At 39.7% G+C, this 26768-nt stretch overlaps 5 protein-coding genes across 6 annotated transcripts in view; 3 read left to right on the top strand and 2 right to left on the bottom strand.

Moving 5' to 3' along the window:
* The window catches only part of col4a2 (collagen, type IV, alpha 2), a 58641-nt gene extending 56633 nt beyond the window's left edge, over window positions 1–2008 (top strand). For both annotated transcript variants that reach the window (XM_083908792.1, XM_083908791.1), the window contains one exon: window positions 775–2008. In XM_083908792.1, coding sequence (XP_083764918.1) covers window positions 775–1029 — 255 coding nt within the window. In that variant the 3' untranslated portion in view covers window positions 1030–2008. The remainder of the gene's footprint in view (window positions 1–774) is intronic.
* A 165-nt stretch (window positions 2009–2173) lies between these two features.
* On the bottom strand, window positions 2174–5975 carry rab20 (RAB20, member RAS oncogene family; the record flags this gene model as incomplete). Its single annotated transcript, XM_083909030.1, has 2 exons — window positions 2174–3275; window positions 5786–5975. The coding sequence occupies 2 exons, from the start codon at window positions 5973–5975 to the stop codon at window positions 2674–2676; spliced, it is 792 nt and encodes a 263-aa protein (XP_083765156.1). The 3' UTR covers window positions 2174–2673.
* Window positions 5976–8432: 2457 nt separating this feature from the next.
* Window positions 8433–16221, top strand: naxd (NAD(P)HX dehydratase). Its single transcript, XM_083908952.1, has 11 exons — window positions 8433–9232; window positions 10408–10857; window positions 12105–12255; window positions 12367–12412; window positions 12533–12621; window positions 13078–13186; window positions 14518–14568; window positions 14663–14767; window positions 14873–14993; window positions 15124–15247; window positions 15505–16221. The coding sequence occupies exons 1-11, from the start codon at window positions 8719–8721 to the stop codon at window positions 15653–15655; spliced, it is 1911 nt and encodes a 636-aa protein (XP_083765078.1). The 5' UTR covers window positions 8433–8718; the 3' UTR covers window positions 15656–16221.
* A 686-nt stretch (window positions 16222–16907) lies between these two features.
* ing1 (inhibitor of growth family, member 1) lies at window positions 16908–20713 on the top strand. Its single transcript, XM_083909023.1, has 4 exons — window positions 16908–17189; window positions 18235–18414; window positions 19530–19678; window positions 19824–20713. Exons 2-4 carry the CDS (start codon window positions 18276–18278, stop codon window positions 20454–20456), a joined length of 921 nt encoding a protein of 306 aa, XP_083765149.1. The 5' UTR covers window positions 16908–17189; window positions 18235–18275; the 3' UTR covers window positions 20457–20713.
* Window positions 20714–21306: 593 nt separating this feature from the next.
* ube2al (ubiquitin conjugating enzyme E2 A, like) lies at window positions 21307–26252 on the bottom strand. Its single transcript, XM_083908842.1, has 6 exons — window positions 26093–26252; window positions 24417–24497; window positions 24281–24306; window positions 22754–22843; window positions 22583–22671; window positions 21307–22080 (listed from the first exon to the last, which is right to left on the bottom strand). Exons 1-6 carry the CDS (start codon window positions 26134–26136, stop codon window positions 21952–21954), a joined length of 459 nt encoding a protein of 152 aa, XP_083764968.1. The 5' UTR covers window positions 26137–26252; the 3' UTR covers window positions 21307–21951.
* Window positions 26253–26768: the final 516 nt, after the last annotated feature.

Below are 26768 nucleotides of genomic sequence, written 5' to 3'. Positions count from 1 at the left end.
ATTGTTAACTATACTTAATGTTTGCGTTTATTTTAATCGTTTTAATAATTTTATAATTTGTATGTGGCCAGATATAAAAAGTATCTATTATTGTGGTTTATTTATGTCATGTTTAAATTACAATGACACGCTGTTTGACTCGCGTTACACGAACCCTGAACACTGAAGCCGAATACGTGTCGTACACTGCAAATGACACGCTAACATTTCATTTTCTCCCAATGCAATGTTTTTGTGGCATGATTTTCCTCCTAAGCACGCCAGAGAACTATGGAGGCCTTCATACCAGACAGGATATAAACAATGTCACTATTCTTTATGCCATTTTCTCATTCTTCTCTATTGGGTTTATGTCTATGTTTGTAAAATGTGTGTATGTGTGGAAAAGGCTTTTAGGACTTTGAAAAAAAAAAAGCTAAATTGATGTGATTAAAGTGATTACACACAAATACAAACATACTTATGGGAGGTGCATTCCATTTCAGCTAATGAACCTAACTCAATGTTACACAATGGACCATTTGTTCCTACGAAGGACATGAAATCTTTAAAAACAAGTCACTAATAATACAGTTGTGTTTTAGCGGCTTAATAATTTACCAGAACATCTGACTACTGTTGTTGCACAGTCTCCTGCAGCATGTTTTGTACAGTGGCAGTGGGTCAGAGTACAGTTCCCATGTTTATTTGAATTAAGAACACTGATTTTAGACAACAGAGGTTTATGAGACTGCACAGTTTGACTTTGGTTTGTTTTCTCACTTGTGTGAACAGCATACATCAGCAGGAAGCGAAGGTGGAGGGCAGTCCCTGTCCTCACCTGGCTCCTGCCTGGAGGACTTCCGCACGGCACCGTTCATCGAGTGTAACGGGGCCAAAGGGACATGCCACTACTTCGCTAACAAGAACAGCTTCTGGCTAACCTCCATCGATCAGTCATTCCATGCTAAACCAGCAGCAGAGACACTCAAAGGGGGCCAGCTCCTGTCACGTATCAGCCGCTGTCAGGTCTGCATGAAGAACTTATGAAAGACTCTACTGACAGAAAGAGAGCTTGACAGTGGTTGAGTGTTTTCTCTCTTTAAGGGTATCTGAAATACTGACTTAGGTCACTGTAAATTGAGATTAAACCCCAAGCCATGGAGCCCTGATATGCAATAACCATGTGAATCCTTGAGCTTTGAATAAAATGTCCCACTGTAGATAGACCAAGAGAGGCCCCATAATGAAGCTAACAGCATTATGGGAAAGGTATGTGAATGTTAAATGTGGATTGGTGCTTATTGTTTTAACTTATTACCTCAGCTACTTTGACCGTCGACTACAGCTGAACCAAAGATGCTTGTGTTTATGCACTGCTTCAGTTTATTTACGAGTTTTTATTGTTTAGGGTATACAGCACACCATAAAGCCACTAACCCTGCCTCTCATCCACTTGAAGAGTGTGTCATTAGAGGTCTTGAACAATAGTTTGTTGATAGTATTGACAGAATTATCCTGCTTTTATACCATGGCTCTTGCAAAACGTATCCAGTCCTTTAACTTGTTTAAGCATTTATCAACTACTGCAAAATACTACGCAGCTCTTCAATTTTCCTATAGCACATTCATACAATGCACTGATTTTCTTTGTATTTATACCAGCTGAATGAACTTGACCCTCTATATGTAACATGTCTTAACATGTATATCTTATCTAACAATACTCATGCCACCGTCATCTTTCTTTACAAATCCACTTACTATTGAGTTGCCCTAGGAGCTGCCAGCAGGACAGAATGTAAAACAGCCTGGATCAAAGGTCTGAAAATCCAAAAATCCTTGCTCTGATCACACAGTATTTTAACCTATTTAAAAAAGTAGGTCAAACATTTCAATTCATCTACATTCAATTGCCTGGAAATTAACACTTTGACTAGAACTGAGAAATAATGACATTTGTTTTAAATGCAATGTAATTATGTTTCATAACATGATCATTTGATTGGCCTGTAAAGATTAAATGTCATTTGTACGTTTGTGTCGTTTTTCCTCACACTCCTTTGTCTTAATCCAACAGAATTGACAAAGTGCAAAATAAAAAATCTTTATTATGACAGCGTAGGTAAAAAAAAAAAAAAAAGTGACACAGGGTAGTTATTATTCACACTCATTGGAAAGCTCCAAAGGTGGCAATAATATATAAAGATCCGTGTGCTAGTGACAGAACATAAAAGGAAAATAGATCAGTATCAAACTGGTGACAGACCATTATAGTAAAAAAAAAGATGTGATTTAGGAAAACCTTGTAGTGCAACAAATGGTGAATAGAGCTGCACAACAAACAATTAGTGAAGTTTAAATAGAACCTTTTTTAAAAAATAGCAGTGGTTCACTGATGTGTTTTATTTGCCACCAGGCACATTATTGGGATACAAGTGCAGTTTCAGTCATTATGGTGGAAGATTTGAATGCACAAAGTGACAATACTACTCATTTACTTCCTATCCTGACATAAGAAATGGCTCTGGACACTATAAACTCAAGGCAGCTTTGTGAACAGTCAGAATTGCTATTGGCTCTAAATCAAGACAATAAGAGGAACCATCACAGTATGCATTTGTTGCTCAGATCGAGCTGTTGATTGTCCTTTGTTAAAAAATATCAAGGCTCTGCACCTTCTTTTAGCAGCTCCTAGCAGCAGAATCTGGCCCTCTTGCCGCTGGCTCCACTGCACTCCTCCAGATCAACCGTAGGACACTGTTGGTTCTCATTTCTCTTCCTCAGAATGGAAGGCAGCACCGAATCAAACAATGTCTCAAACAAAGCATCCACATTGTAGCCCGTCTTGGCACTCGTCTCAAAGCACATCCTCTCCGCAGGCAGGCTGCTCTTTTCCTCCAGGCCCTTATATCGCAGTATTCTCCCATAAAGAGCCATTGCATCCTCATGGGCAACCTGTTTTTTGTGTACAGTAATCCCAGAGAGGGATGCCGGGGAGGCTGGAGGTGTCGGACATGCAGACGGTACCTGTGGTTCTGTCCTTTCCTCCTCGTGCTCGGTTTGATCCTCAGAAACTCCAGTTGACTCGTGGGACAGCTGGGCTTTAGGGTCTGTGAGGTCAACCTTGTTGCCCACTATGGCGTATATGCAGTCATGGCTAGCAGTATCAGTCAGGGACAGGAAGCGCTCCTCCAGCTCAGCTAAGCTTTGCCAGTTAGTAACATCATATGTGAGGATGACAGCGGATGCACCACGACAGTACATGGAGCCCAACCCGTGAAACTGTTCACGACCTGAGGAAATACAGGTACGTAGGTCAAGGAAACCAACTCGACTCTTCAACACAGAGACATTACAACTATATTGTGGTACAGCAGTGCAGAAAAACACAGCACAGGGAGAAATTCTGTAGGACGATCAGCAGTTTGAACACAGAAACAACCTTTGTTGTTGAAATATGCAAGAGTTTTGAAAGCCAACATTGTGTGAACACATTTCCACTGGTGTATTTAGAATGCTTAACTAAAACTAACGCAATCTAAAATGTCACAGACAAGTTCGAACTTGACAGATTATGAAAAATACAGGTGCATTTCGCATGTAACTGCTTCAGTTTAACTGTCACACCATGTCTTACTGGGACACTTGAACTGAACAGAGCCATAGCTAATGTTATCAATAAGACCTGTGCTTTTCCTCATGTGACAATGTCAAAAATGTCTGCTGTGATAAAGAAGTAAACAACACTCCTGCAATGAATCCGAATAAATGTGAACATTTCTGAAAGTTGCTCATTCAACTATATGTCATTTTAAAGGCATAAATTAAACCAGGAGGCCTTTCTATTACCATATCTATACTCTTTATACCAGTGGGGTACTATGCAATTATATCCTAATATTATCCCAATATTATGCAGTACAATTCAACAGTACATCAACATCCACCTTGAGTTTTGACCACGCAAAATTACCATGAAGGTAGGATTTACTGCGGCCCTGCTGTATCACAGTTTTAGTAAAGTAACAGCTGAGACTATATAATATCTAGGGCAACAGAAGGTAGTTTGTTCAACTTATCTGTTCATTATTTATACCGTCATATATGACAGACGGAAATCTAACCCTTGCAACAAATACGATCTGTATCTATTCGTTTTCACAGCTCTTCTGAGATAGAAACTGACGCTATCACACTTGTACTTTCTGGAAAGCACTACATCACACAATTTGGGGAAAATAAAGCCTGGCGAGTCAAGTCTTCTTCCCATCATAACCTTGTCATGTGATCATCAAGAGGAACAGGGTAGACAGAAACTGACAGCAAACTTTAAAACTAAACTGTGTGGTAAAAAAAAATGCACCATCAGACTCAACATTAGATGTGGGAGAGTCTGGAGTTTTGCCCCTATTACAGCGATAGTTTCAAAGGGTCATGTTCTGGTATTGGTAGGTCGGCTCTGAGTCATTCATTTGCTTTGAAATGACGCAGCTGATATGACATTTATCCACCATACTTTACAAATGCAACAGCATCCTGTCACAGGTCACGAAATTGGGAAACACAGACAGGAAATGGCTAACTGGTGACGAGGGCAGCCTTTCCTTATCTCTGTGGCTCACCAACTCCATTTACATGAAGTGAGTATTAGCCCAAGATGAGTTACAGTAATTTGTGTTTACACAATACTGGAATGCGGCACAGTTATAAGCTTATAAGTGACTGTGTCTAAATGTGTTTACTTAAGTGACAGTGAATCTTATGTCCTCTGGGCTCTCATGATCCCTGGAGCTGTCCAAGGACAGATGTTGTGGGACATTTGTGATGTTTGACAAAACTTTCATCACAAATTCCCACAAATTTACAATTATCTTCTATCAAATATCAATGTATTATGATAATAAAGTGACCTGATAATTGATCTGTTAGCTGTTCAGGTTTCATAACGGACTATTCTAAATATCTAAATGTCTCTTCTTTCATTTTCCATAAACAATGCACGGTGCATTCGTATTAATTAAAATATTCAGTAATAATATTACTTTCTTATACTGTGTTTAGAGTTTCATTTGTGTGTTTTCTATAAAGTAAGGGTAAAAAAAACAGAATATGAACAAACCTCCACACATATTTAACATTTTCCTTAGACTTTCATTCATGCAGCCTAAGGATAACAAGCCCCAATATTGTCCAACTTCTATTTATAATGCAGTTGAAATAAAGAGGATAATATCTCTGGAATAATCTCCCTAGATTACTATCACAAAAAGTAGTGCAACTACTGTTCTTTGGGGGAGTATCTTTATGAGCCTTCTTTGGCTTAATATGCAAATAAACAAACAACATTATTGATTGACAACAGGTCCTGAGCAAACACTGACGTTTTATTATAGGCAAGTCCCTTTAAGAAAAAGCAAATAGCTCAAGGAAATCTGATATTAGGATTAGTATAATGTGACTGTGCAAAGATTAAGAGATTAAAATAAGGTTCTCAGTTTGTTTTTACCTTCAGTGAGCGGGATTACCATGTTGTTTTTACCCTAAAAAAAGTTTGATTGTGCATGAATTTACAGCATATGTTACCGTTACACCGTTCGTTTATATTTACATGAGATAATAAATAACACATGTCCCAGTGATGGCACGTTTCCAGTGAAATTAACTGTCAGAGGTGGTCTAACCCTGGTCACATGCCATGGGTCACCTCAGGTAAGTGTGATCACGCGTTACGAAGTAAACTCGGGTAATCGAACAAGGCAATGCAACATCAGAAGACAAAAACACAAGGAACAAAGTTTATTACCGGCTGTGTCCCATATTGAGATGTTGTAAGGTCCCCACTGCTTGAGGAAGAACGCCCCTCCGACGGTGCTGACGGTGTCTTTAAACTTCCTCTCCGTGTACCTGTGGAGCAGCGACGTCTTTCCCACGTTCATGTCCCCCAGCAGGACCAACTTCACGTCGGGCTTCTTCATCTTCGACGCCTCGGGCATGATGGTAACGACAGTGAGTCAGGGAGCTCCCTCTCTCCCTCTCTCTCTCGCTGTATTTAAAAACGGTTATAGCGTCGTGGAAAATAAGCTAATTAGTTTAAAAATATATATAAAAAAATTATTTTAACGCTTCTTCTCGTAAATTCCTCGGACAAACGCCATTGTTTGTTACGACGGCGGTTAAATCTGCGTTTACGTGACAGTCCAGAGTTAACTCATTCCCAGAGACGTCAAGTACATAAAGTAACTGAGGTAAAACAGGAAGTAGGTGAAGAGCTAAACTCTTGACGTGAGTATTTCACCCTCAGTCATGGCTGCCAGGCTCACTGTTGGCAGTACGTGAACGCACCACCCGAGTTTTTGTTTTTATCTACCATTTGTTTGTTTTTCATCATGATGCTATTCAACTGTCTGTCCTATTTGCTTTATTTAATTTGACGCACTTTGTGACAGCTAATATAGAAGAGGTGCCGTGACAATAAACCTTTGTTCTCTTAGCTTTGTGATTTTTTTTTTAATCTAAAAACAAACAGCTTGTACAAACTAAATTTAAATAATAAAGGATAGTGAAACTAAACACGGCTAATCATATACTTGTATTATGACATTAAACAAGCAGTAGAATAAACAGAGGAAAACTGAGATGGGAATCAGAAAATGCTGTAATTGGAGAAAATAAACGATAATAAGCATGAAATTAGAAGAAAATATATGCAAGTGGGCTTGCATACCTTGAAATAAATATTATTAAGGGAAAAAGAGTAATTTCACTAACAAAATGCTCATAATATTGAAAAAAATGTCTGAAATGAACTGAGGAGATTAACTGAAACTTTGAAAGACATGTTTATTTGCTGTGCTTATTAATTAATTAATAGTATTTTAAAAAAATGCATTGGAAATATTAAACAAAGGCTTAATTTTGGTTATGTTTATGATTTTCGCTAAATTTGAGAGTAGTACTTGTGGTACCTATAAGGCAGAACGCAGGGAAATTTAACCCAATTTATTATGGTGGGCGGGTGTAGCTTTTATCTGACATTACAGACATGTAGACTTTTGACCCACTTTTCTCTCTTGACTCCAGTTTAAAAAAAAACCGAATGCAATTCTTCATTATTGTCTCGCACTGTTAAAGCTGTTATTATTATTTTTTATGGCAAACACAAGTCATGAGAAACAAGTGTGTGTGTGATTTAAGATAAGAACTAGGGATGCACGATATTCCTTTTTTCCCCAATATCCGATATTCCGATATATATGTATATGTTTTTCCCTGCGCCCATATGCAGAAGTCATTTAGTCTATTGTGTCGTGAAATTAACATAATATTTTTCCTACCCATGTCATGGCAGATGTAGATATACATAATCTTCATTGAGTAAATAAATAAATGGAAATAAAATAATAGTTATAGAGGGTACCAGCATCAAATTCAAGGAGGTAGCAGCCTATGTCACCCACTGTTGTTGTCATTAATCATATTGTCAGATCTTGGCGTGTTTTGAAGCCAATATCTGCATCTTGCATATTTAGTGCCCATAAGTTCATTTATTTGTAGCTGCTGCTACAATATAGACAATACATACATGTTCTATTTTTTTAATGTTTAAAATCATATTTCATGATACAGCAGTGTGACTAGAGCTTTGTAATCTGAACATAATCTTGTACTCTGTACAGAAATGGAATCCTTATATGCATAAAGCCCAAAAATATAAGCGATCTGATCACATGTGGTCTAATGAGGCACAACATAGAACTGTAGCCATAAACTACTTCCGTTTGGCCACTCAGCTTGGACACTACGAAATTTCCGAGGAGGATTTGAAAGCACCGTAAAGGTTTTTTTTCTTCCTGTGCTGCTGCTGCTGCTGCTGCCATACAGTAGTAACAGTACATACACTGGCTGGTTCCATGATCAGGATCGTGTGTCCACAGTTATCAGCGCCGAAACGCACTGTCACATTGGGTAAGAAGAAGTGTTGTGTCGGTGGCTGCAGTAAAGACAGAGAAAGGGAGGAATGTGACCATGCCGCAGCAGATTCAGATTTTCGCCTTTTCCTTTATCACACTCGCACTGTCGGTTATCGCCACATTGCTGTGTTTCAACGAGAAAGGTAAACAGGAAGTGTTGTAGTGTATGTGTATGTTTTTCAAGGCTACGCCATACGTGGCTACAGTGTTAGCTTGTCGAGGAGTTAACAGCATGCGTGTGTTTTCAGACCCACTTGGGTTTGTTATATTAGGGGTTTTAGGACCCTGCAGACACCGGGGAAGGGTGAGGAGCAGGCGGGGTAAAAGGTGAAGTTACCCCCTCACAGGACTGATCACAGGTCAGTTTTGAAATGTATCCAATGCAGCTTAAGGGTGGATAATAGCTTGGAAAGCTGACCCAGAGTCAGTTCAAGTGAAATCAGTACGCGACGCGTTTAACCAGCGACGTAAAAGGACGAACTGAGACGAATAGGTTTTAGCTAGCATATAAATAGTTCATATTTACATGTTATTGGAAATGTACTCAGGTTTAAAACCATGAGTATCACCTCGGTAAGTCCCTGTGAGCAGCTTAAACGTCCACTCGTCGATGTTGACGGTGTATGGGAGAGCAGCGCCCCGCGACTTCTTTGATGCGGCTCAGCTCACAGGATCCAGACGTCCGTCATAATCCGCAGAGTCAACAACAACATCTCCATCCAACTCCGTGTGACCAAACGACCGGACAAGCTTACGCAGATCCACAATGCAAGCGAACCCGACGCGGGGCTTCCTGTGGTCGGACGTAGAGACGAGAACCTTGTTGAACATCTGGGGGGAGCAGGACATCCAGACGGCGCTGGATGGAAACTTCCGCAACAGCTTCGTGTACCGCGACGTTGCCCGGAGGCTTGGAGCGATGGGGTTTGAGAGGACGCCGGAACAATGCAGGGTGCGGATAAAAAGCCTAAAGAGACAGTACCTGCTTGCAAAAGAGGGTAATTTACGGAATAACGGCCAGTATCACAAGATCTGCAAGTTTTACGACATCATGGAGGGGATACTGAGCAACCGGCCCGTGCTTGACCCTCAGGAGTTCATAGACGGCGGGATGGGAGGAGAGGAGGCCGTGGACGGCCTGGAGGAGGATGGAGAGGATGCTCACGATGCGTACTCCGAGAGCACAGGGGAGTGTCCTTATCCTGCAGAGACTGAAGTGAAGCTGGAATATCCAACCATACCCATCCCTGTCCCTGTTAAAGTGACAGTAGGAAACAACAGTAAGTGTCACCTCCATTCACTTGTTCATCAGTGTTAAAGGGACATTTCAGTGTGATTTTATGAGGTTCCATTTGGTGATGGACTGGCAGACACACTCACGCAGTAAAACATGGGGACACAAGGGAAACCCGATTTAACCACTTATCTAAAAGGATCACATATATCAATGCCAGCTTAAGTCTATGATAGCTTAAGCTTATGTTCACACTTTATGTCACCGCTTGGCATACTTTTCATCTGTCTGTATATCGCTCACTCTCCTGCATTTAAGTCCACAGAGAAAATATTTTTAAATTTACATTGGACCTGCACTGTAGCTGCCTCATTTGGTAAGTGTGTGTCACTGAGATCAATCTGGGGTCAAGGATTTGAACCACAAGTCACAAGATGACACATTTGAACTTAGTGATGGGAGTGAGTGAATTGCAAACTCCAGTTTCCTGCTGGGGAAAGATGTAAGAAGAGTGCTGTGGCTCTGCAAAGTCTGTGTTATTGTGTCAATACCCGATAGAAACACAAATAAAAAAACTTGAATTATTTCTTTAAGGGAAAACCTATTTTGAATTGTATGACACCTACTGTTTATCTAAGTTAATTAGTCTCACTTATCAGCAGCGGATGGAAACACACAAAGCCATGCATTTTTCTTTTTGGAATTTGGGAAAAATGTTTTAAAATTTGTGATGCATTTAAATCACATGCGTAAAACTCAAGGCCCGGGTGTCAGATGTGGCCCGTGAGTGATTAATTGGTTTTTAAAATTTGTGTTAAAATAGTCTTTAAAATCTATGCTGCTTTAAGGCATGCATTGACATAAACTACATTTCCCACAATGCATGGCAACTGTGTTACCCACAAAGTGACGGCACCGCCACTAGATCACCAGTGTTTCATTTTATATGCATCATGCGATTATTTAGCAATACTTTACGGAGTAAAGTTACCTTATTTATTTATTTATAATTCTACATTATATTTAGTTACATTTATTCTGTATGACAGTTACATCTGTCCATTTGAGGGTAACCATTATACTGATGTGGCCCTTGGTGAAAATGAGTTTGGCACCCCTGATTTAAATGGAACCTAAATGCATATATTCTACCATATATAGTTTGATTGCACATTTTCAATGATATACAACTAACTGTCAATCACACCTTCTCTACTTAAGGCACTTCAGTACGACCACACAACAGCAGCCAGTCAGCCTCGAGTTTGCCAGCTAGACCTCCTAAACGACCCAGAAAGAGGCGTGCTAACTTCCCTATGGAGAAGCTAATGGAGCAGTTTCTGGAACAGAGCACCCAGGCTGAAGACAGTTTTTACCGAATGGAGGAGCAGCGCTTGCAGGCGGAAGACCGCCGCAGAGCTGCTGAACACACCAGGGAGCTGCACATGCTTCAGATGCTTGGCCAGATGTTCTCCAGCATTTCCTCCACCAGACCCAGCTCTGCTGCCACTCCCTCCAAGACCACTCCTGCTGCCCATGCACCTTTTATCTCCAGTGTCTCCCCGCCATGCACACGTGGCCAGTCCAGTCACGTCAAACGCTCTTCGCCCCAGACAGACTGTTTGACCCAACAGAATCAACTGTTTGACTCCAAGGTTCCTCAAGGATTAGGTATTGGTTTTGGTTTCATGTGCGGTGGACTGTGTGAAGAAGACGAGAAGGGAGTTACATGCTTAACATCAAAGTCTAAGTGATGGAGCTCTCACTCCTGCAGTCTTCATTTACAGTACATTAGCGTCAGTGCTTTAGTTGTAGTTTTAGTCAGTGTTGTTGTTTTTGGCCCCCTTTAAACCTGGCATTAAAATATGTTTTCTGTGATCAGATATCGGATAGCTCCTGACCACGTGTAAATACACCCAAGGATGGATTGTTATCCAATCTGCCAAACCACTTCAGGAGGTGGTTGGTGGTCTCAGATATGTCTCCGCACCACCCACAAGAACTGAGCAGAGCGGAGATACTTGGTTCCGAGCACAGCTAGCGTGACAGTGGCAACAAAACTGTACATTCTCATCAGGTTTTGGCAAAGACCTCTTCCCCTGCTTCGAAAAGCAAAGAGTCCATACAATAGTGCTACTTCGCGTATGGTGAATGGGGAGGCAACATAAGGACAGGGTTCCTACGCAGCATGGAAAATTATGGAAAAGTATGGAATTTAATTTGAGTAATCTCCTAGATAAGTATGGAAAATGGGTAAAAAAGTATGGAAAAATGTTAGTGTAGACTATTATCTCACTTTCTAAAATTAAATATATTAATATGTACAAATCAAAAAAAGTTACTAACGCAACATAGCCTACATGTAGATGATATGAAACTTATCAAGATGCTGTAGAATGGTGTCACGTTACCATGGTTACTGTTACTGGCTGTGATTCTAATTTATTTATTATTTTCCATACATGACGTTGAGCCGGCCACTGATTGTCAGCCGTGACATTGTCAGGGGTCGATGCAAGTTTTCTGAGGGCCGGCTTCATGAAAAATGAGTGAAGGATTTTAAAAACATTTATTGACATAATAAGCATCTAACAATTGGCATTCAGATGTTTAATATTGACTGAAAAATCCTCAGAGAAGTCTGGAAATTTGAGTCTGGAAAAGTATGGAATTTTGAAATGGAAAATGTGTAGGAACTCTGTAAGGAGGGGATGACTGTGATCAGATGTGGACACCGGAGACTTATATTAATAGCAAGTGTAAATACGGTGTAAATGTGGTGAAGCGCAATCCGATCTCTATCTCATCACAGAAAACGCATTTTAATGCCAGGTGTAGAGGGGGGGGGGGGCTTTGTGTACATGTAATGTAAAAGCAAAGATTAATCACTTTTAAAAACTCATGATTTATGTCCTTAGTGTTGGATCGCTTCTACAGCTTGGGGACCACATCGCATCGAGGCATGGAGGATGAATTCATCTCACTAGTAAAGAGAACAGTCCCTTCACTGACGTCCAAAAAGCACAAGGGACAAGATGGACGCATTGGGATTATTGGAGGATGCCAGGAGTATGTGACATAAAACTCTTCATCAGTATAAACAGCACTCACCTAATGTGAATTAAGTTTGTTAGTCTATAGACAAGTTGTCCTAATTCCTCTTGTCTTCATCCTGCAAAGTTATACTGGAGCTCCATACTTCGCTGCCATTTCTGCATTGAAAGTGGTAAATACTCACTCCGACAGATGAAGCATTCACTTTACAGAGTGTAAAATTATAATTGAAATCTGGTTCAGGTGCCTTGACCGTGCTTTGTTTGTTTATTTGTTTTTGTCTCATTTCTAGGGCGCCGACTTGTCTCATGTATTCTGCACCAAAGACGCTGCAACTGTGATCAAATCATACAGTCCTGAGCTCATTGTCCATCCTGTTCTGTAAGTACATGGTCTTCTGTCAAAAACAATAAATTTATTCAATGAATTGCATGTATTTATCCAGATAAAATATAGATAGACTTATTTAATAGAAATAGAAAAGTCTACCAGTTTTGAATGGAATATTATAGCACTTTCTCACAGTCCTTTCACAATAAGTTTGCCACAATGATTACTGAATGAGCTCTTTTTTCTTTCCGTCATACTCTCACTGTTGGTTCTGGTCTATCAATGTGGTGAAAAGGAGTATGACTGGAGATCTCAGTCAGCGCTGTATACCTTTTACCTCATCACATTGTGACAGAATAGGGATAATTCCTTAGTGTTGTTAGAAATCATCAAAATGCACAGTCTGTGTTTAAACAATGAATATTTATATGCCCAGGAATAATAGAAAAAACTTTTGGGATTTAGAACATCGATCAAATGCGTTTCTTTTTCTGTGTGTGTATCAAGGGACAGCCCTAATGCAGTTGAAGAGATTGAAAAGTGGCTGCCAAGACTCCACGGCCTTGTGGTGGGACCAGGTCTAGGGAGAGAAGACTTATTACTCAAAACAGCCAAGGCATGTGGAATATTTCATTCTCCCTTGAACTCGAACCTGAAATTCACATTTGTGAAGCCTATTTTTAACAGTTGTTAAGCTGTGCACCACTGCATCACATGTCTGTGGCTCCCTGTGACATAACTATATATAAAAACGTTTAATTTCACATAAAACATGGCTTTAGTGTTTACTAAGTCTGTTGACTTGTGAGGTTGTCAAAGAGATGAGAGAAACCTGAGGGATCCAGACACAAGTGGACAGCTTTAAATACAAGTTTAATGCGATGTGAATGCAGCTCTGATTTCAAATAAACATTCAGATGTGGCCTGAACTCGTGGACACATTCCTGAGCATGTGTGAACACAAATCTGTCCTCAGGACGAATAAGAGAATTAGAGACCGTGTCCTCAGCTGACATCCTCTCCTCTGACCAGTTTCACAGTGAACTGAAAGTATTCTTGCACTTCTCAGCACCAAAAATACCACAATATTTGTACTAATTTAACTTTTTTAAATGGTTAGATTTTGATTTCACATCACAACTGCATGCATAGTGCTTTTATTTCCTCAGCCCCTCCAGACTTTTCTGTCTCTCTCTCTCTGTGTCTGCCACTGGGGACACATGTGACCACATTCTTTTACATGTGTGACTGCAAATCCGTCCTCAAGATGTCTTAATAATCCATTTTCAGTTGATGCCCTCTGGCCCACTGCAGTTTCACAGACCCTGTTCAGAGCTGGTAATAACATCGCCCAGAGTAATCCGATTACATGCAGGCTGGGCCAAGTACATACAACAAATATGTGCTCTGAATGCCTCCTGACCCTATTTACAAAAACCACATTCGGAGGTGGTTTGGGGACACGTGTTCAATCGGTCCTCAGGATGGAGTTGATGTTATCTACTCAGCTGATGGCCTGCCCTCTAACCCATTTTTCTCTCTCTATCAGTCACTTACACACTGACAGATTGCGATCTGTACAGTCTGACTATAAACCTCAGAAACGATGTGTGTGTATTAGCATACAGCCCAGGAGAAGTTAATTCAGTCACTGGAGACAAATCCAGGATGACGTACGTATCGCTCTCCCCTTGTTATCGGATCTCTCACGACTTATGTGAATAACAGGTCTTCACAGGCCTGTACTGGTGCCTCAATCTTTCTGGTGACAATTTGAGCTGTCAGCATTTGTATGTATACTTAACACTCAAATTAACTTAAGGGTAATTAGGGAAGAACTCTTCTGAGGACTGTGTGGAGTGTGTGAACTGGTTTCACTGCACTGAAGTCATTTTGGATGATGTATAACTCTATCATTACAAAGCCTTTTTTCTTTCTTTCTTTTAGGAGGTGATAGAGAGGTCTAAAACGAGAGATATCCCTATAGTCATCGATGCTGTAAGTCTTAAATTCAACTCCAGCGTTTTAACAGACACATTTGTTAGATGGACATATTTTATTTGTAAAGTTACTGTCTGTGTGCTTTCAACAGGATGGTTTATGGCTAGTTACACAGCAACCATCTGTTATTCAAGGGTACCAGAAAGGTATCCTCACACCGAACTACATGGAGTTCACGCGACTGTACGAGGCACTGGTGGGTTTTTTGGGCAGATTCCCATCACACGCCAACTGATGACACTAACTTTTCTACAATTCTGTGTGTTAATGTGTGTGGGTTTTCTGTGTGTTGCTGTCTTAGTACCATGAACCGGTGGACAGCAGTGATCATCAACGCAGTGCCATGCAGCTCAGTGTAGCCATGGGCAACCTGACTCTGGTGCTAAAAGGAGAACAGGATCTCATAACGGATGGCAGTAAAGGTTCATATTAAGCCCATACACAGCATTAACAAGACTTTGCCATTGACGACAGCTGATCATTCCATTTTTATGTGTGTATAATTACTGCTAATATGTGAATTAAGTCAAGTTGTGGCTTCTTGTTTTTCAGTGATCTCATGCAGTGTTGAGGGCAGTGGGAGAAGATGTGGTGGACAGGGTGACCTCTTATCTGGATCTATGGGTGTGCTGGCACACTGGGCCTATTCTGCCTCTGCAGCTGGAGCAGTCAAAAGGTGAAGACATGTTTGGCTGTTTGTTCACTGTGTGACTGTGTGTTCACACTGAACCTGATTGAAATAATACAGCCAACTCCAGTTGAAGTTTGAATATGACACTTTTCTCCTGTTGTAATGCTTGGTGTCAGTCAGGGGTTAGTGGCTAAAAACACAAGTATTGTCTCTTTAAAAGTGTCAGATTGCAGAAATAAAAGCATTTTCAAAGTTTATGCAGTTTAATGATTCCTCATCTTTTTTTTGTTGTCCTCCTGCAGTGTGAATCCATCAATGGTTGCAGCGTTCGGGGCCTGTTCACTCACCAGGCAGTGTAACAGGCAAGCATTCCAGAAACACGGCAGGTCGACCACCACCACTGACATGATTCAAGAGATTGGGTCTGCCTTTAAAAAGCTTTTTGAAAGCTGAAAACCTCAATATTGTTGTTAAAATACAACAACCAATTACACAATGTTGCTTTCTTTAAAAGTGTTATCATAGCCTATGGTGGGTGGGTTGGGGTTGGTGTTCTTATGTAGAATTTAAATGAATATTATGGGTGTGGACTATCCCTTCAAAGGCGATGCTCAAAATGGTGCGAAACGTACACACTGACCCTTGGAGAAAAACCGTATTCTGCCTCTCAACTTGTAGTATCACAGACATGCCATCATGTCCATCAAAGAGTCACAGTGAATTTGAATCACAGATAAAGCAGAAATCTATTTGAATATTAAAATAAATAATATAAAAATATTTTGTGCTGATTACTTTTTTTTTTAACCATCTCTTTTATAGCACATTACCATTTTTTCTACAGGGTGGCAGTACTGACCAGGAACAATGGACAATTTGATGTTTCACAGTAAGTGAGACTGAGGAGTCACAGGCACAGGATTTAGTCATAAATTAGCTAATTTTTTGGAAAAAACTCCAGTGGGCTATTGGATTACTGCAATACAATGGAAACAGTCAAACATGCAATAAATAAAAAGAAAAGAAAATCACAAAGTTTTTGGAGAATCTACTGGGAATGACCTCAGCGGTATACTGGTTTAATAAAGTTTTTTCACACAATTTCATGTGTTAAATCTACTAAAATTCTCCCAAAATGTTTCTAAATGTTATTTCAGTCACTTATTTCCCTAAGTCTCTAAAAATAACTAATGGTTTTTTATTATATGTTGTTGGAATATGGTGGATTGGATGATTGCACTTTCCCACAGTAATAAAGAAAAAACAACACGTATTGACTTTACACTTACATTTTACACTGTCTGGGACCTCAGTAGCAAGTGGAAGATCCATACGGAGCCTCCTCCTCATGCTTGTCACCAACCTGGTTGAGGTCTGGAACGATATATACAATGCATTAACAATTGTTATAATTAAAGAGGAGATATAATTGACAGTAACTTTTTTTGAGTTTGTTTTACTTTAAATATGTATTTCATATTTTCCCCAATTTCCTCATCTACACCCCAGCCCAGAAGGTGGGGGTAGAATCATCATCCAAGGAACCAAAAAGAAGAAGAAACAATGTTTTCCACATTAACCACACGGTGGCAGTACTGACCAGACATATGAAAACACTGGTTATTCTTATTACATAGACTATCAGATTCAAGAGAGACATTACTAGTTGTTTTACACAGTAAGTGGCAATGTGGCTGATGGCTGCAAAGAATATTCTCTAAAATTGATATTTAACGCTTACGAGTATTGTTTATTATGTTGTCAATTTAACCGACTTGTGTCTAGTTGTAGTCTGTACCGCCTCACCGTGCAGCTGTTATCGTAGTTCAGGCACTTTAGCCACCAGCTAACATTAGCTGCTGTGGCGCTAGCCAGCTAGCAACTCCCCACCACACGACCTGTCGTTAGCAACAAGATCAGCATCACGGAGTGCTCACCAAGAAAGGCAGCTTCAACGCGGCTACTGAGAAACTAAGATTTGTACAAGGTAATATCTTATGTGAGACGCGTTGCCGATTACCACATACATGCACAATGTTTGTTTTGTAGTGTTTGACACTACAGTTCGCGTAGTAGCGTTCGGGTTAGCGTGTGCTAATTTGGCTAACACTTTGACGTAAACGTGATGGAAATGAGTCAGTTAAGTGTCACGGAGGTTTTTTTTTTTTAGAACGAGTAAAACATTTCACACGCAGGATTTATTTGTCGTGGTAAGGAAATGTGTTATACATCAGGACGGTGCTTATGTTGTGGGTTGTGTTTCTCTTGCTGTTGGTAAATCTTTGTCAAATCTGGAAATCTTTTTGTCTGAACTCCGTTAGAGTCGTCAGCCAACGCCACGTCGATTTAACTGTATTTTGATGTGCGCAAATAAATTAGAGTTACGGTGTTGTTTCAATGAGGATAAAGTTTGTTAGCGCAAATCTGACGTTGACGTATACTCACCGGGGTACGCTAGCCGTAGTTAGCGCGAAGTAGTCGTGGTCGCTGTACAATGCAACTCGCTCTTATCCGTGATGAAATGGTATGTGCGGATGTAAACATGCACTTTAAGTCACATTATTGTGGTAAATATTAGATAATATTAATATTAGATTCACGAAAGTGAACGAGCAGGTGTTTCTGTCCGAACTATGGCATCAGTTGCATTGTATCCGTAAGCCTTCTGAAAATGCGCACAAATAGCGACATTGCATATTTGGACACAGTGTCTGAAATCATACAGATTGGCACATCAACATAAATCACTGTGGTTTGGCGAGATAGACCATTTTCAAATCTCTTATCGTTCATCGTTATGATCACAGCTAATACACATTTCACCACTATCATGTTGCTCATTACTATCATATATTCCCTCGTGATGAAGATGTTAAATTCAGAAGCAAATGTGTTTCTATATGCAGTCAACATGCTGGCATTGAAGTTAATTATCATCAGCTGCCCTTCACCATGTTCTAAGAAAATGCAAGAGCACAATGTCTTCATTACACAAAAATATATATATATATTTAACAACTTCTGTTTCACAGGTGCGTGAGTCGGAGTGTGCTGTGGTAAAGACGGAGCTGCAATGTTGAACCCCACCAACGGTGACCCAGGCTACGTTGTTGTGAATTATGTGGAGGAGTATTTGGACCTGGTGGAATCACTACCTTTTGATCTACAGAGGAGTGTGTCTGTCATGAAGGAAATCGATGCCAGGTATCAAGGTAAGATAGCTGAAAGATCTCTCTACACTAACACTAAATTCACAGTCGTTTACACCTCTTCACATTGGTGTCACATTAACATATCACAGAAATGCATAAACAGACAACAAACTTGGATTGCCTTTTCCATTTAGGAGGACTAATGTCCCAGTGTAAACATACTAAATCACTTTATTGCCCACCTCTGCTTGGCAGTGCAAAAGTGCTGTTGCTGTCTTCTTTTTCTATGTACCGCCCCCCCCCCCCCATTACTCCAGTTGAATATATAAATACAGTTGTAATTCAATTCCCAGTGGCACTTTCTGGGTGTGTCTGACTTTGAGAAATTATATTAACCATTCCAGTCTGCTAACCTGTATTTCAAAAGTTTGGTTTTAGTCAGACTAAAAAAACACTTCTTTTTTTTTTTTTTTCAAAAGTGAGGTAAATATACTGAATGACAAAAGTCCATTGAGTCTTATTGTCTGAGTTTGTTGAGTGTGCTGATGGCAGAGGATACAACAAAGCTTTCACTGTATGTTGCTTTTGTTGCACATAGTTGTTCTATATCAACAGCAGTGTGGGAGCAGTGATAAGCATGAGTTCAGGGGTCGACATGGATCATGTGCTCTTGCGTGCAATGGCAGTATGAATCATGGCATCAGGTTGCACAGAAACTCATTGTAGGTCAGGAAGCGTGTGTCAACAAGTGGCCAGTGTAATTTCTCTCACTGTCTTGGGTATCACAGTTGTACATAAAGTAATTGGTTAGGAATGCTCAACAGTTATGCTTGAAAGTAAGTTTATGTGCCATTTTTACAAACTAAACTAAATTAACAAACCATATTTATCCAATCCAACTGTATTTGTAAAGCACTTTTAAATAACCACAGTGAACCAATGTATGTAACGTTTGTTCCTGTAAGTATTAACTAATACTGTGGTATCATGCATTGTTAGTTTACTTGTGTGAATTGCAATTAGGTTGGAGTTTTTGAGGCATAATTGTTTTTAAGCGACACTAGGCCCTACCACTTTTCGTAAGACTTGAGATTGGCACCTTTTGATATAGCTGAATTTCAGTATTCTTTCTCCCGCCTAAATTATTCTTATTATTCAACCTTTTTTGTTGGCAGATGTTCTGAAGGAGCTCGATGACGCGTATGAACGTTATCGCAGGGAATCTGACTCACTTCAGAGGCGGAAGCTTCAGTTATCGATTCAAAGAGCTCTGATCCGTAGTCAAGAGCTCGGGGATGAAAAGATCCAGATTGCTGGTCAGATGGTAAGTAAAGACTGACATGCAGCTCCTCCTACATAGATGCTCATTGGCATATATCCAAATCTAAAATCGTCATAACACCAAAGTGCCAAATATCCACTCAATGTAGTTTTATAGAATTCAATGAAGAGGAAATGTTTCATTTCAGGTGGAGTTGGTTGAAAACCGAACGCGACAACTAGACTGGCATTCTGAACGTATCCTTTCATCTCAAGAAGTCCCAGAGAGCCATGTTCCTACAACAACGCCCGTGACGACCACCGCAGTACCCACAGTATCCTCATCATCAGCCACCGTCACCCCCGGCAAACCTGGCCACCAAGAGAAAAAGCGCGAGGAGGTAACGCCAGGCCCAGGTAGTGCTGACAAATCTGGAGGGAAGCGCTCGAGGCGTCAGAAAAATGGAGAGAACCGAGAAAGTTATGGAAGTCTGGATCACACTGAGGATGTGGGAGTGGGAGCATCGCGGGAAAAACGTGCCAAAACATCTTCTAAGAAGAAGAAACGTTCCAAGGGAAAGTCTGAGAGAGAGGTGTCGCCTCCAGATCTGCCCATTGATCCAGATGAGCCAACATACTGCCTGTGTGAGCAGGTGTCATACGGCGAGATGATTGGCTGTGATAATGATGAATGTCCCATCGAGTGGTTTCATTTCTCCTGCGTCGGGCTCCATCATAAGCCTAAGGGAAAGTGGTACTGCCCCAAGTGTAGAGGTGAGAATGAGAAGACCATGGACAAGGCCTTAGAAAGGGCTAAAAAGGAGCGCACATACAACAGGTAGCTTGCTCTGCCTACTCTAATGAACATTTCTGTGTAAGAATTTAATTATATGTCTTCTTTGTTTCCATTTACTGTTTAACTCTGTTAAAATGTTACAGATTGACAAGAGAGATCTTGTACATAGTTATTTTTGTAACTGTTACATAGCCGAGGAAAAAAAAAAGATCTTTCTAAATTCTGTTGAAGAACTGATACAATACAACATGCATGTTTGTAACCTGTGGTTCTGTACTCCCATCCCTCCTTATTTTCACCAAGCTTGCAACATCACCCTCTGAATTATCAATATTATATATAAACGAGTAACAATAAAACATTTCTAAACAAAGTTATGTCATGTCATAGTTCACTCCATTTACATTTCTTTTAGAGGAAGTCTTAATGAAAATATGTTTTTCTGAAGCCAGTTTCATTCTGTGTTCTAATTAGTGGCTAATGGCATCTATATGTGGTATCAGAAATCATGCGTTTAAAGACGACACTGCATAAATGCATATCCATCATGTGTCTCACATATAACCATACCAGTATAAATATTAGTTATAGGTTTTTAAGTTAGTTTCATTTATAAACTGAAGGTCTTGGGTTTGGGGATGAACCATGATAAGTCAACATTGTCATTTTTAGGTTTGGGAAATCCTGAATGACGCTTTTCACCCATTTATGACTTTGTATGTTCCAAACAACTATTCGATTAGTTGGATAATAATTGACAGATTGATCGCTTATGAAAATAATCATGCTCTCATTTTTCATAGTATTCACTTCTGTCAAAGCAACAAAAACATGTAACTTCAAATACTTGATATTGAATTTTCAGAATTTTTTAAAAGGATGAAATTGCCTTTTTATTTACAACTGCTGAAAAAATGACACGGGAGACAAGCAGTGCAAAATCTGTACATAAATTCAGTTACAGTTTTCCTATATACATGAGTACTGAAAGGGAATGAGTGAGTACACTCTTACTGTCATGCATGTAACAAGAGTTCACAGCACAGCAAATCACATGGTGTAAAGATGCCTGACTTTGTCGTGGTACGTAATGCTCAGACTGCTCATTCTCCCTCGGAAAAGTTGGGTGATCACACTGGAGCCTGGTGAACACAAACTTGACAGAACAGATCGTGGAGGGGGGACAAGAGAAGAGGATCCATGACTGACTGATGACAGCCTCATGGGGAGTTACTACAGCATGTTAGAACACACCAGAAGTTTTGGGTAACGGCTCACAAAGTCCATACTGACAAAACATCAAGGCAAGATTCAGCACATTTACCCTGATGGACAGGAAATGAGTCGAATAGAAAAAAAAAAAAAGAGTCCCTCCCGGTGAATGAGTAAAGAAAACATTCAATGAAGGGAGGCTGAAGGTAAAGTGCATAAAAGCTTAAAATCAAAAAGGTTGGGGGAGAGGGCCCAAAGATACAGAGGTACTCCACTAAAACTTGCAGCACACAGCTTTACGATGGAGGACAGCGACCAGGAGTGTCAGGTCAACTGTCTCTCCAGCTTTGTTCTACGATGGCAGACACGCGCTTCTCGTACTCCCGCTTATTCTCCTGGTAAAGCTGGGCAGCCTGGCTGTTGGCTGGACTGTTGGGGTTTGGTTCATCGAGCAGAGACTGTAAAACAAAGAAGAAGTGGTGAAGTTGAGGAGGTCTGAGCAGCTAACAACTAACCTGCATCAACTTTTCAGTACTGTGCAAAAGTATTGGGCAACCATTAGACTTGTTGTTTTACCAATGCTACAATAATAAAAAATAGTATAATTCAAATCTCTGAACACACAAGATATATGCCAAGTAATGAACAAAACACAGTTACTGTATCTTCATTTGGTTGGAAATATATTTCTATCACGAAAGATACTTTAGGAAAAAGTTTTTACCCCAGGAAACTAGAAAGGTTTTGTTTAGAGTTTGACTAATATGAGCTCACTGTTTTTATCCGTCCATCACAGAGAGATTTTAATGTTTTGACAAATGGAAAAATAGAAAAGAAAAACAAAAATCTCACTTGGCCCAGTACTTCAGTTTTTCTTTATCCCATCGTATGATAATACCATTGTTTTTCTTCACTTTTGGTAGTTAAGACAGTAAAATAAGGCCAACTGGCACCTCTCACCTGGATAGATGTGAGAATAGATGATACATCATAGGTGGGACTCCAACGATTCTGTAGGATGTCCAAACATATACTTCCATCTGCATAAACTATGGATAAAAACTGTTAAAAAAAAACTAAGCAACCAGCACATGAAATTACGAATATAAAGACATGAGACAATAGTCCTACCATTTGGATGAAACATCTTGGACACAAATCGTACTGTGGGGGGTTTGTTGGGATATTCTTCTGTGAATTCTACAATTAGTTTAAATGTACCTGTAAAAAAAAAAGAAGACAGAAAATGCATATGTATGAGCAATTAAACCCGACTGTCTAGTTCAGGTGATAAATAACAATTAACAGCAGACAGCAGTGTCTAATTCCAACGTGAACAAAAGTTATGCAGGTTAAACGAGAATTACTTGTGGTTACGAGTTGCTGTTTACGTCTGCGTCTGCCCAAACTCCAAACAGTGTTGGAGTTGTAGTTACAGTTACTTCTCAAAAAAGTAACCAAATTAGTTAAAAATTATAAAAGAAACTAGTTACTAAAAAAAATGTATAAGATTTTAGATTTTAGTACAAAAAAATGCTCAAAGATTTTAGACCTCATCTCCACGCTCTCTTTAACAGAACTTAAAATTCATGTGCATGTTCAATTATTTATGATAAATCTGAGTATTATGATTAAACGGACTTAATACAATAAATTACTAATATAAACAGTGTACACAAATCTAAACTATTTTACTGTTGCTGTGGGACAAAGGGACTCTAACATACCTGGCTACCAGTTTGTTAAGCTCGGTCTGAGACCAAACGTCTGGGGTCTTCTTCTCCTTCGGTGTCAATGGCCACATTTCGTTTAAGTGTGTGACGTTCAACGATGTTTCATTAGGTCCTAATTACTTGACACCGACACAGAGAAGCACTTTTGTCCAGGGCGTAATGTGCATTTATCGCATAAATGCTTTCCTTTAATTTACGGAAAAGTAATGGCTATATTTCAAGTTCAAGATGGCTGCTTTAGGATTAACCGGGCTCGCCATTCCTGTTGTTGATCGTTTACTCACTTGTGTCATTGTGTGTGTGACAGCACCCACCCAACTCTGCCTCTGATAGGCTTACAACGAGATTATATCATTGTCACTTATGCAGTTGTCTCTTCTCACCTCATGAGGAACAACAGTAAAAATCATGATTGATGATGAACATTAATTGATTAGATTACTTGCTACTGATAAAAGTAACGCGGGTACGCCCATCACTGCTCCTAACATGTGTAGTGAATTATGGAATTTTACTGATAGCCAATCAATCCAAGTGAATGTGATTGTCAAATTTGAAGACATTTCAAGAGAGTGGGACTAAACAGACTCCTAAAAACATAACTAACATTGGAGATGAGGTATAAAAACATGCCGTCTGTCTTTTCACTTCACTCACCACGCATTGTATTTGGTTTTGCGTGAGGTTAACCTAAGCAAATAATAAATAATAGAACTGGAATTACGAGCTTGCCTTGGTACTAACCAGTCAAATATCATATATTATTTGTTTCACTCCGGTCCAGAGTTATGGTGTTAAATAATTGGCAGATAATGCTGCAGAGCATGTTGACATTACATTTTTTCTGTACATAATGTTACTTTACTTAACATCGGAATTTATCAAGAAAATAAAAAGTAGGTCAAGAACACACTGATTTACTCACCATCCTCAAAGGGAGTTCCTTCAGGGCTGTGAGGCAAGAAAAAAATCCACATTTTAATTTAACATGTCACATACAAACTTGCATCATTTGCACAACTGTCAATAAACATTAGTATGAAAGTGCACCAGTGTCTTACCCAAATATGACTGCATTCCACACCATGATGTTGTTTTCAGACGGAGCACCACTAACACCAGCAGGAGGATCTTCTTGTAATCTTCAAAACAAAAAAACAGAACAAACATGTAACACCATTCAACTAAGATTCACCAACATGAAACAAGATTTATACAGGAACAGTACACTCAACTGCAACACTTTGATTACTTCCTCAGCTCACAGGTTTTCTCCCACATTGACCAAACATTAGTGAAAAAGGCTGCAAAAAATTTCACATGCCACTTAATATCACTTATAACTTGCACAGGTTAGCACCAAGAGCAGGAAATTATGACACAATAGACATAAATGAATAATCTACAATGATTATTATATATAATTATAACAGAACTGCGGCTGAATAATGTCTTAGTTTTTACGAGTGATATTTCAGTGAATGAGGTTCACACTTTGAGTCATACAAACAATGGTCAATGCTATTATTTATTTTCTGCTATGTGATTCTTTAATTTCCTATGTGCAACACATTTTCACCTATTTCTCTGACAACCTAGGGTTGACTGCAAGACCCAACTGCTATGTTAGAGAGTTCTGTTATGAATAACTTTGCTAAATGGTGTACAATGTTTATCATGGTTACATATGGCGCAAAATGATTATGTTGAACATGTTTTGTCCTCACACCAAATATATTAAATGAACTGTCACAGAGAAATAAAGAAGCCAGACACCAGAACTTATTTTTAATTTTATAGAAAGACTCAGTAAAACTTGAAACCACACTATGCATAGATTACTGGCAACTAGCTGAAGCCATGTCTACAGTAAAGCTTCTCTCCACATCACCCTCAGTACTTGGAAATACTTCGGAAAAAATTATTTCAAGTCTTTTAAAGAGTCCTGTCCCTAGAACGAAACCTGAAGCTGGTGAAGTGAAAACAAGTCTCATCATCTTATAAGTCCACCAACAAAAGACATGTCAAGGGCTCTATCTGATGATGCTAATACTGACACGCAGACAGAGCAGTTTATTTTATGGTTAAAAACCAACAAAACACTTTTTTCAACGGGGACAAAAGTGTGTTGTTGCTAGAACAAACGATCCGCCGTCTTTGTTATTATTGCTCACATTCGACACCATGTATTCGACTGTGATGTGATCGTTACAAATGTGTGATACCCAACCTCCCTTTAGAAGTTACTCTTCAGGAGTTAACATATATCAAACTTAAATTATTTAACATGAGAAGGCCGCATAAAACTCAACATTAGCTGGAGCTGATCACAATCAAACAACGAGGTTACAGAACAACAGGGTTAAATTAAAGCCACATTAGCCACATTCAAGTGCCTTGATTGAAAATAAAATGGCCAACCGGATACTTGTCATGTGTAAATCTATGTAAATGTTTACTGATTTTAAGCAACCGCAACTGCCAGCTTGTTAGCACTGTTAGCATCCAGGTACGGACGAAGCGCGTCATTGAAATGTTACAAATTCTTCAAAACAAAGGCTAATATCACTGTTCAAACGCGATAAGACTTATGTTTACGTTTGTTATTGGTATAATTGGATTAAAAGTTAAAAACACACCGGAATAACTAAGACAACCCAACGCAAGCTAAGTTAGCTGTTTTTAAGAAATCATTGCTAGCCAAGATCTTCGGCAATATTTCTCATCATTGACTCACCGTTTGAAATCTCTCATAAGTCGTCTTCTGGCCGGGGTTGACATGATGTCTTATAAAAAAACGTAGCGACAACACCGATACGTTATTATCGGCTTATTTATGAACAACTTGTGGTGTATTTAAAGGGCTATTTGACACCACAGCGGTAGCAGTCCGGCAGTTTCACAGGACATTGGATAATCCTGCCACTCTGGTTAGCCCAGCTAGGTTTACTGGACGATACCATATCATGAGAAGAGGGGGGTGTAAGGAAGTCCTACGTTGTATTAAATATCATGTATGAGCACATCGGTACAACCCTGTGGTAAGACACCACGACATGTCCTCTGAATTTATTTGGCTTTACAAATTTAAGATATACGTGTGCGCTGTATTATTTTATCTAAGATAAGTTGTTTATTCCACCCCCTCTCCCATTGAGGACATCCTCCGTCACGAGGCGTGAACACCGTGACGTGATGTTTGTGCAGCAACACTGTGATAAGTCTGGTACATCCAGAGTCTGTTCCCAAAGTTCCTCCAGTTTCCTTGATTTAATTCCTTATATTATAATATCTGACGCGGATTCCCCTATTTCACTCGTCACAACTGTTATTGTGATATCGTGATAGAATAGTGGCCCCCTAGAGATGCTCAGAGGCCCCCAGGTCATTTGAGTTTGAGATCCCTGCTCTAA

The sequence above is a fragment of the Microchirus variegatus genome (genome assembly GCF_963457635.1).
Source record: "Microchirus variegatus genome assembly, chromosome: 22".
NCBI lineage: Eukaryota > Metazoa > Chordata > Actinopteri > Pleuronectiformes > Soleidae > Microchirus > Microchirus variegatus.
The sequence above is the reverse complement of the archived record's forward strand: the minus strand, read 5'-3'. Positions and strand labels throughout refer to the sequence as shown.